This window comes from Hetaerina americana, unplaced genomic scaffold, assembly GCF_022747635.1.
Source record: "Hetaerina americana unplaced genomic scaffold, ioHetAmer1.1.p SCAF_4, whole genome shotgun sequence".
Classification (NCBI taxonomy): domain Eukaryota; kingdom Metazoa; phylum Arthropoda; class Insecta; order Odonata; family Calopterygidae; genus Hetaerina; species Hetaerina americana.
Window position 1 is genome coordinate 69,954,549 of NW_027286985.1, and position 11,686 is coordinate 69,966,234.

The 11,686-nt window shown below is 35.4% G+C and overlaps 1 protein-coding gene and 1 non-coding gene across 4 annotated transcripts in view; one reads left to right on the top strand and one right to left on the bottom strand.

Annotated features, from left to right (window-relative positions):
* The window catches only part of DAT (Sodium-dependent dopamine transporter), a 208,858-nt gene extending 206,572 nt beyond the window's left edge, over positions 1-2,286 (top strand). For all 3 annotated transcript variants that reach the window (XM_071590854.1, XM_071590852.1, XM_071590853.1), the window contains one exon: positions 652-2,286. In XM_071590854.1, coding sequence (XP_071446955.1) covers positions 652-768 — 117 coding nt within the window. In that variant the 3' untranslated portion in view covers positions 769-2,286. The remainder of the gene's footprint in view (positions 1-651) is intronic.
* An 8,521-nt stretch (positions 2,287-10,807) lies between these two features.
* LOC139692648 (5S ribosomal RNA) lies at positions 10,808-10,926 on the bottom strand. The gene has a single exon (XR_011701773.1). It is a non-coding gene; the product is annotated as a 5S ribosomal RNA (ribosomal RNA).
* Positions 10,927-11,686: the final 760 nt, after the last annotated feature.

Below are 11,686 nucleotides of genomic sequence, written 5' to 3' on the forward strand. Positions count from 1 at the left end.
GTATATGCATAAATTTTTGAAGTAATGAAATTTTAATAGCATCTGCTTGTAATGAATAGAAGGATTTCTTCCTAACCAATAAACAATGACATGCAAGGTTTGTTCTAACTCAAAAACTGCAGCACTTAACATCTCCAACAAAGCAAATATTGAAGTTAGGTAAATTTTAACCTTCTTTATAATGCAGGAATATTTAATTGATATTTGTTGAATTAGGATTAGTCATTAAAGATTAACAATATAATTATTCCATTTTCAATGGTTACTTGGGTAAGATATACCACTCAAACAGTGAAGTGGAACCACAACTGATTGATAAATTTACAATCTTATCAACACATAAAAGGATCACAACTATGTGATTTATTGAAAAATTAATTAGATATTTTAAATAAATCAACAGAGTGACATTAGAAAATTGTCTTAATATGATAAACATATTTGAGTTTTAATCATTGTAAAGAAAACAATAAAGGCAATTACTGAGCATTAACAAATAGTAATAAATGGAAGAAGAAAGCATCGCCCTCTTAATTAAATATATTGTTATACAATTATAAAAGAATTATATGGAAAATCTCTTCATATATTCCCATATTTTTGTATCCACCCTCTCTTCTCACCGATTTCATGGCCAAATTTTTATTGCAGCGCTTGAAAATCCTAACTACACCATGGAGGGATTTGCAAGTAGCCAACATGAATGGTGTTCAGACTGATGCAACTCATATTAGAATGATACCAACTCCAATGGCTGATAGTGTCTGAGAAGTTTTTTTATAAGAAGTGAATCCCATGAGTGAATTATACAACAAAGATTTTAAAGAAATATAAAACATATTCATTAAATTGCTGAGAGGTGCAAAACATTTTGAACCCCTGGATGCATTGATATTGCCCAATCTTATTTAAGGTACGAGCAAAAACAAGTCGTTGATTACACAGTAATATGTGTATTGAATTTGCTTAGAAAATAATTCATCCTTGACTACAGCTTTAGATCGTATTTATAAATATATGTATTTAAGAAGCTCTTGAACATGCAATATATTTGCTATTGGAAGTCAGTGTTTCATGTGTATATATTTGAAACCATTCAATAGATATTAAAACTGATCATTGAATCAGTGAAGTAGAAATAATTACAACCAACTATGCATGCGGTTTGCATTAATACATCTTTATGACAGGATTTTATTTTGCTAAAGACATAGAGATGACAAAATGTACAGGGTGGAATACACAGCTATTTAAAATAGTTAATTATTGTTTGATACTTGTTTTATTTCAAAGTGATGTTTCTCTATAATGAATGTTTTTTAAAAGAATTGCTGCATTTTATGGGCTTTAGGCCTATTGATACATATATATTATTATGTGAAATGTTATATGTTTCCTACTGCTGCAGTCATATTACTGTGGCACTTTGCTGGGAGTGACACATCTTAAACTTGAGTTTTCCCAAACAGCCATATGGGGAAACTCAGGTAGTGTTATTACCGTACAATTTTTATTCTATCACACCAGATTCAAGGATAAAAAATGTGTATTTTTATTCTTGATGAAGGTGATTATTGTTTAATGTACACAGAATACCTATTGCAAACATTGTGTATGGGTCCAATTGTTATATGACCACATTGATACAGTATGTATTTGCTGTAATTGTTATTATGTATTGAGGTTTATGACTCATGTGAACACTTATAGAGAGCCTGATGTCTCCAAATGTTTATGCTTAATAAGTGTGAAATCAATTTGCAATGAAATAAGTGTTTAGTGTACACCTGTTTGGCAGTACATACATATTAGTTGATTTTGTGCCATATGAAAGGAACAGAGAAATTCAATTGGATACATTTTTCAGGAGCCACTCAAAAATTTTCAATTTCACAAAAGTGTGAAATTTGCAAAATGCGACAATTATATAAAACAAATGAAAAATATTCATCATAATTTTTTTGTTCACCTTCATTATCCAGAACGAATATTGTTGTGCATGTTTCATTATATTTATCCTTAATTTCCTAAGTGTATTAAGTGTACTATGGTGAATGATCCTGCTGTTGTGCCACATGAACTGGAACTATTGTGTTTTTTATCAGCCTGAGTTTCTTCCCATTTATTTGTTATTCTGAAAGAAGAAAATAAGGAAAGGCTTCCATGACATTGTGGTTGGATGAGTTCTTAATCGCTAATGGGTTTTCAGATTTGTATGATTGATTTGTATTTTTAAACCATGTAAATTTCTATGTGAAAAGTTAATATAATAATTATTTGACCATATTTATTACCACAGTAGAAAATTAACTATGCATTTTCCTTAATGCTCCCACTAAAAGTTTCCTGCCGCAAAAGTTAATATTACTGTAGTAGTTGTTTTCAAATTTCCAACACTAGTTTCTCAGTTATGTAGTTCATTCCATTGTTCTCATTCATTCATAACATGGGCGTCAATGTAATGTGAATGCTCCTTAAGTACTATAAATGGATTTTCAATGGCACTACACCCTCGGTAAATCAGAAATACCATAGTAATTTACAGATTTCCCACAGTTACTAATTATTACCACAGATGTTTTCATAGTTCTGCTGGAGTTGCTTATTTATAATCTCCTTTCTAATCACCCAAGTCTTTCTTCAACTACTCCATGTACATCACACACAAAATGATATCCGCAGTTCTTCTTCATGATTTGTTCTGTCCACTTTGGCTGCCTTTTTGGTGTAAGTAACACTCTTTTACCTCTCTAATTACCTCTCCATCCTGTCCTCTAAAATTCCTCCATATTCTTTAATTTCTCGCTTTAGTGTTCCCCTTAACTCAACCTTATCTAAAATTGAGCCCTCTGTCGCTGTTCAACGTAATGCCCCTAGGCTTTGTAACCTCTGTGCATTCTTCTTTCATTTCTTACTTTTTTCTTGAGCATCGTACGATTTTCCACTGTATTTGAATAAATGCAATATTTTGACACTATTTCTCATTTTATAGTAACGGCTTTGTAAAATTATTTGCAATACTTAGTTCCATTTTATTAGTTTTTAACTTTTAAGTAACTTCTTAGAATGCCTATTAATGTAAATAGTTTCTGGTAGTGAGTCACCCTCTACCCACATATCCTGGTGGGTTGATATATATTTCCCTAATTAATAATTTATCTAATTGTGTATTGATGAATTAGTTCATGAATGGGTAAAGGTTGACTCAAAAAATTGTCTCAATTCCACTCAACCAGCTCACTATATCAAGCTGCCTCAATCCAATCAAATGACTATCACTTGTTATCTCCTCAATCCCATATGCTCCCCCCTTAGATACAGAAGGAATGTGTCACATATTAATTCCATTTTCATGTCTAGAGCAGTGGCAGGTGGATGGTGACACAGAAGATAGGAGTTTTTATTTCAATGGAGGGATGAGCAATTGGTGAGAATTTGGTCACCCAAATATTTTTATGGACGGATTAGATCTCTCCACAAACTAACCCTTATGATGCGTGAAATTCTTAAATTCAGGGTATTAAGGGGGTGGAGGGTTCCTCTCTCTCCACTACCATTTGATTTCCCTCAAATTATCCCAAATATTGCATCACTAAGATCTTAGTAGGTGGTATCTAAAGTCATCACCCTGGTTGTAAACCTGAGATACTTCTGCCAGTAGGACTAACTAGTTTATCAATGAGGCTACCATGCTCATAATATTTTTCTTAATGACTTTCAAAAAGAAGCACTCAGGAAACATTAAATTTACTCTCCATATAAAATTATACTGCCATGCTGTGTATTTCCAAATAGTGTAATAATGTGACAAAATCATCTGGCTCAATTATTTTGTTTACATTAGGGTTTGAGTGCATGAAACAAACTATTAATGTCAAATTTTATTTGGATCGATTAAATATCAAAATCTTAATGGTCTGAAAAGTGTGGGGTCACTCTATTATAAGAATTAGTGTCTCTAATTTTCATGATGTTGCTCAATTCAGGGACTCAAGGATGACATTCCTCTATTTATCCAATTCATGTAAGCTAAACATAACTAACTATTCTTTCAGTGTATGCTGATATGTCCCCTCAAAAAACTATCTTGGATTCAAGGCCTAAGTATGTAGAATACTTTATTACTTTCAAAAATGACAATTTTGCACATACCATCAAACTCCCAGATATCACATCAGTAGATTTAAGATAAAATGTGCAAAATGCTCTCTTTACAGTAAAAATTTGGGAAAATGCACCTAATTGAGTTCTATGATGCAAAAATTAAAAGACTACTAATAAGGAAAAATTAGGAAACATCTCCTTTGCCTAATGATGGACAGCATCAAATAGTGCATGGTGTAGTTGAGGACACTGATTACTGGGCCTTGTTTACAGAGCTTCTACCCATGTCCAATCAACCTTAACATAGCAGTTATTTTTGTGCTGGACACCTGGTACCTGAGACAGTTATTACCTCTATAGATATTCACTAACAATTAAACTTCACTTTTTTTCATATGAAAAAAGCCTTACACAATTCATTTTATCATGATTTTAGCTCAAGAACATTGCCTGCAGTTTGAGATAATAAAAGTCTCGTTAAAAAATGACAATATTGAATAACTGTAGGAAGTGGCTTCAGTTGATAATGAAAAGGGTAGAGTGAAGAATGAGGAAGATGTTCAAAGTGATTGGGGAAGAAACATCTCCGACAAATGGGATGATAGCAAACAGGAAGGCTGAAATGGATGATCATATCTTGAGAAATGTTGAATAATGGGGGGAAAAATTGAAAGGAAGAGAGGAAGCAGAAGTCTGTATGAAGAGGTAGCAGACACCACCAAATGAAGAAGTATATGCTGGACAGAGAAGAGTGGACAAGCATCCAGCTGATAACCTGTTGCAATAGAGTTTCAATCAAGAAAAAGAATACCAAGAAACCATTGCAGCCTTAGGTTCCGTAAATCATTTCATAGTGATCTATTTGGGAGCTAGTTAACAGTCACTAAGTTCAAGTAAACACCTTTGGAAATCAAGTCATGCATCATTATTCCAACTTGTAAGAGTAAGTATTATATCCACGTGAATAATGAAAGTACCTTGGAAAAGTCAACACCCAGTGCATTCATTTGTCATTTATGCTTATACTAGAATAGCCCATTGTCACTTCCATTCAATATTGCGGGGGCAGGGAGGGAAAGAGAGAATAGACACTGAAGTAAAAGAAACCAATGTATCTTTCCACTAAATTTTTCGTTCGGTACAACGTCATCCTCAGGTACCCTGATACCTGAGGATGTTGCCAATGTGTTGAAACTAGTTGTACCAAACAAAAAATTTAGTAAAAAGATACCTGGTTTTTTTACTTCAGTGATAATGGATCTCCACATAGTTAAGCCTAAAAACATCAAATATAATGAACATAGATACGCTTATACAATGCTATTTTTGCTGCCTTAAACAACCATTCAAGTAATGTATGGCTTCATCTCTTTTCTCAAAGTAGCAGTTATAATTATTTCAATAAATAGTTAAAAATAAATTTTTACATTGATATTCATTCAATATTGTTCTAAAGTATCTTGGTAAAATATACTGACCTGCTTGATCAGAATTGGCAAGCCATTGTATGGCTAATGATCATTTTATCTACATTTGCTATTGTACCGTTTTTCTAGTAGTAATGGCTGGCATTAACCATCACATGTTTCAATCGCATGAGATCCTCACACGACAGACAAACTTGCCAGGCACTTGAGGGTGATTTGATTAATCTGAGATTATTGGGGCAAACCAAGGACTGGTGGACATGGGCAACCACTCCCCTTTCCAACCAACTCCCTCTCTAGTCACCTTTGTTCGTCCAGTACTCATCACAGCTTCCCGGTCAAAAGCAGCTAAAGCTGTGTCCAAACTTATCAGTTAGGCACCTGAATAGCTCAGGAGTATGCCACCTTGAAGGCTGTAAAAACTAATTTGGCAAATTTAGAGGGTGCAAATTGAGGCACCTATTTCAACCCCTGGATTTAGGTTACAAAACGTGTATGAATTTTATGATAATGTCTCCTGTATTTTTTGACAAAATAAATGCTTTTCATACAGTAATTGGATCAATAAACAAATGAGTCTAAAGAATTACAGAAAATTAAATTTTTGATATGCATATGAATGCCTAAAGAGATAAATAATAAACTGGCAGGCAAGAAAATGGGAAACTAATAAGGTGAAAAAGATAAGGTGCAAGATGCAGGGTTGTGGTTACTGATATGGAAGGTTTACAAATGAATGGTGATAAATAATGTACAGGAAGTTGGAAGTATTTTAGGAAGCAAGAAGAGGAAATCCATTTCCAGTATCAAAGATACACAACAGAAATTATTAATGGCACTAGGAAAGAATCAAAAGGGAACACAACACTACATAGATGATATATATGGAAAAATTGGGCTAGCAAGCTTAAATATTCAAAGAGGATTGCTGGGGATATCTTAGATTTAGGGCATTGTTGATGCAAGATTTAACTGGAATTATTGGCAATGAAATCAAATAAAGGCCATGGGGACGGGTAAAATGAGAGGCAGCCTTATGTGAGGACTACAGAGCAATGTTTGATTTTTCACGGAGTCAAAGTCAAAATGATACTTAGGACCATTAATAAGAGGAAGGAGAGGAGGGAAAATGATTATTATCAGTTTGTTTTCAGAAATGGGAGAGGAATGCTTAATGCCATTGGAGTAATGGGATCACCAACAGAGAGGAACCCAGAATATAATCAGAATGTATTTTTTCATTTCATAGATTTCAAGAAGAGTTTCAATAGAGGTTATTTATTAGAATTAAACATTTTACTCATATTTCGCTGCCACAATTTGAGGAGTGAAACTAGAACAAGTGGAATCCTTCATCTACTTGGGCAGCAGTTTAACTTGGGATGAAAGAAGCGCAACCAACATCAAACAAAGAATAGCCCAAGCAAAGAAGGTGTTCATTGAGAAGAGGTAACTACTATGTTCAAAGAACATAAGATTGCAAATAAGGAAGCAGTTCGTCAAAACGATCGTTTGGGGCATGGCACTCATATGGTCGGAGACATGGAATACTGGAGACATGGGCACTGGATACGGATCGGAGACATGGAATATTGGAAAAGTGAACCAACAAAGAATAGAAGGATTTGAAACATGGTGTCGGAGGATAATGGGGAAGATAAAATGGACAGACGAAGTGAGGAACGATGAAGTATATAGAAGAGCAGAATAGGATAGGACCATATGGAGAGCTCTACAGCAAAGAAGAACTAGATGGATTGGACATACCTTAGGCACAATGAATTAGTTAGAAACATCATAGGAAGAAAAATTAAAGGAAAGATCCCACTAGGAAGGCCAAGAGACAATTACATTAGGCAAATTAAGAAGGGTGTAAAACAGGGAACCTATCAGAGGGAGAGGGAATTTACCCTAAATAGGGAAGAATGAAGGGCTGCAGTAAACCAATCCTCGGATTGAAACACTGATGATGACTCATATTTCAGAAAATAGGAGCAGAATGGAGGATTATTTGGCTTGTTGGCATAACTAATATGCTACTCAGGTCCATTTTGTGGATGGACTGTGGGGATAGGCTGAGTTAGGAAGCAGGATAAGGTGGATATCCATTAACAACTATACTTTTCATTGCTTAGATGGAGGCAATGGTTAAAGTGGCAGAGAAAGAACTGGAGATAGGACTTAAAATCAATTTGGAATTCAAGGAATTATTTACATTTGTGAATGATCAAACTTTTGTTAGGCTGTCAGCCAAGTGATTGCACTTATATTTGCACACATTCACATGCATATCAATTAGATAGGTATGAGATGAGAATCAAACAAAGATATGGTTGTGAAGATTTTGAGAAGGAGGATATGTTTAACATTAGTTTAACCCTAAATGATTTGCCAAGATTCCCAATATATTTTGCAATTAGAAGGTTTAAAGTTGAAGCAGCTGGAGCAGTTTACATATATCTGTACAATACTTTGTTTCAAGATGATCAAAGTAGTATGCACTTTAGAGGAAGAATAGCATAAGGCATAAATGGTTTCACAAGGAGGAGGGATTGATGAGTATGGCGTTAATTGAGGATATTATGATTAGACGAGTGAAAACTTTTCAATGCATGAAGAGTGGTTTTTGTATTGCTTTTTAATTTTTTCACAGAAGCAAGATGATAAAAATAGATTGGAGGCTTTCAAGGATAGACGTGTTGGATGGAATGAAGGGGATAAAAAGTATGTTGAATGATAGAATAGCTCATTGTTGGTTGTCAGGTTTTGTCTTGTTGGGTGAGACAGAAATGTAAGCATGTTCGGTCTGTGTCCATCCAAATCCTACCTGAAATGGTAGACTGTCAAAATAAAATAAAATACTGATGGCTAATGTGCCCAGGTGTTTTAAATACTTTCATTTTAGTTCGATTTGCCTTCATTTTTGTTCTGATTAATGCACCACTAATGCTATTAAAGGCTCCCAGTAGGTCTAATTAGCTCTTATTGCAAGATGTATTGGGAATCTCAGCAAAACCGCCTGAATTTGCAGTATATAGGGCAAGTACATTGTTTCTGATCATTAATCCTGCCTTGTGCATGCATACTAATTTCAAACATTAACATATGGAACATTAAGTTATTGACTAGAAGCCCTTATGCATCCTTGTTTCATGCCATGATCGATTTAAAATGAGTTCCATTCAGTTAATTAGGATTTAAAATACCAAGATTGGGTTATAAATATATTTCTTGTAACAAATGAGGTCCAGAATAAAAGCTGGACATTAATTTTTAAGATATGCTTGTGTATGTATTTATTTTCCAATTAGATACTAAGAAACTAAGAAATTAAATGATACTACTGCACTGAGCATTTCAAAACCAATAGCAAGAGAAGAGCATTATACAAACAAATTATGTGCATTTTCATGACTGCATTGGATGTTTGTATGGCTTGAAAACTTGATCATCGAAGCAAGATAATAGGTGTTCATTTGAGGCTTTTGAGATGTTGGTGTGGAATAGGATGGAAAAAGTATAATGGATTACCAGAAAAACAAACAAAAAGGTACCAGGCATGGTATAGGAGGAGAATCATTGGAAGACTCCGAAAGAGATAGGAAATATGGGTTCAGAGCATTTTGATTGGACATAGCATGCTGAAGACTCTGATAGAGGGGAGTGAGATAAAACCAGGCAAACGAGCTAGGGGTAGGAAAAGGGCAGATATGTTGAATGGAATGAAGGGGGAGAATGAAGAATGTGTAATTGAAGAACAGTTTGCCGTGAAGCGGGGGATCAGTTTGGTACATGTTAGACTAGGCTAAGAAGTAATTTTTACACTTGAACAATTGATGCATAGTAATGCGCATTAGCAGATGTCACCGTAAAAAGTTACAAATGCGGCATTTCCCGCAGTTTCTTTAAATATTTATTGATTTTAATACAGCATTATCCTAACCTACTAGGAAGTCTCTTTAGCTTCTGAATGTTAATTTCTCGTTGGCTGACAACCCTCCTCACGTGATAAAAATTTTCGCTTGCTTGTTTGAGGGATAAGTCCTCTGTCAAACGTCATTGCAGCAAACCTTAGTCACTGACCGAGAATCCGTGGCGATGGCATTAGCACCTGGTGGGACACCCTTTACGAAGTACTTGTATGAGGGGGGGCTGCAGTAGGCATACGGAAGGTGGAGAGAGGGCGCGAGGAAGCAAAGGGAGGAGGACAACGGTGGCGGAAGCGAGAAGGTTGTTTTGCAGGTCACCCCAAAACACATGCTGGCAGTGAGATCGGAGGAACGGGATAAAAAGAAAATAAATAGGTCTAAACTAAATAGAGGTACATGGAACCCTCTCGTGTCTATTTGTCGGAAAACAGGATGTAGGCGTTATTGAGAACATATGCGCGTAATTATTATTATAAATACACATGTGCTAATAGACACTGTCAGGTGGCACACAAGTCCCAAACAATTGCAAAATATAATACATAAAACCAGACAAACACAGATCTCTTTAACAAAACAAGTGAATCCTCATCCCATTTACAACCATTAACCAGCAAGAAAAAAAAAAAAGACATAAAAAAAATTAAGCTATAACATATAATACCATACACCACACATAAATCAAATTTTTACATATATACCTTACATCTATTCTTAAAAGTATACACTCTGTTAGGAAAGGGCTCGAATATTTTTGCAGGTAAGGTGTTCCACTCAACAATTGTTCTATTTAGAAATGAAACTTTTTTTTTTATTTGTCCTCTGTGCCCGGCATTTTATCTTAAATTTGTGATCATTTCTGCCTATAAAATTTGGGTTCCCCGCCTCTTTCCTAAGATCTGCCCAAGCTTTCTCCCCCTTCAAAATTCGGAACATTCCACAAAGTCTGCTTACTTTTCTTCTAGATTCTAGAGGTTCCCAGCCCAGCGTTTCTAGCATGTCAGACACACTCTCCATCCTCCTATGCTTCCCCAGTACATATCGGGCAGCCTTTCTTTGCACCTTTTCCAGTTTTTTAATATGACCTTCTTCATGAGGGTCCCATACAAGAGAAGCGTACTCTAAAATTGGTCTTACTAGGGTCTGATAAGCCTTCTCCTTGGTTGCTCTAACGCTCCCTTTTAGGTTTCTCATTACCCAATGAAGAGTTTTGAAAGCTTTCTTATAGATGTACTCCACATTTAGCCCCCACCCTAAGTCCTTAGTTAAATATACACCTAAGTATTTGACAGAATCACTTCTAGGAATGACATTTTCTGAGAATTTATATTCCCTATAAATATTGAAAGCCAACGGCACCCGGTGTTCCCAGGCGGTCACCCATCCAAGTACTATCCGGGCCCGATGCTGCTTAACTTCGGTGATCGGACGAGAACCGGTGTATTCAGCGTGGTATGGCCGTTGGCAATAAATAGTAATGCCTAAGAGTGACGGTAACGAATCACGGCGTTACGAATACTAAAATAGAATCAATTATTCCAGGATGGCATGCTTCGCACTTTGTCGCAGTGAAAACTTAAAGAATCCAGATTAGCGATATGCTTTTTATTTAGAGAAGCTTCAATTTCACTCCAACCAGATGTTTTAAACTAGGTAGATGACCCAGGTTTTATAGACCGCATGACCAGATCGCACGTGTGCTAATAATGCAGAATAAGAGAAGTAGCGAGGAGGGATGGAATACAAGTACGTAAGTGGGGAACGAGAGGAATGCGGAAGATAATAGACAGAGTTGTGGGCGGAGATTGTAAAACTGAATAAAATTAAGTAAAGTAAGCTCACGCGAGGAATGAAGCGGGTGGGAGTGAGGAAAGTTAGGCCAAAGAAGGTCAAGGTCAAGCATTAACGCGATAAAAACACAAGAGTGGTTAAATGTCGAGTTTCTGTCGTCGACGCCAGGAGGATGAATGCAAAGCTTAAAACTCGTTATTATTTATCTGTAACATAAGTTTGTCATCTTTCAACATATTCTGGAACATATTCCTTCCAAAAATAATTCTACAAAATAACCCCACTAAAATTTGCTCGGTGTTTAAAAGTATATATATTTTGAAATAAATTTGCTATCATCAATCAAGTAGATATTCAAAATCTAAGGTTTTATCACAAAATTTATAGAAACTCCTTAATTATTTTACTATTAGCGTAATATTTCGTATTCTCGGC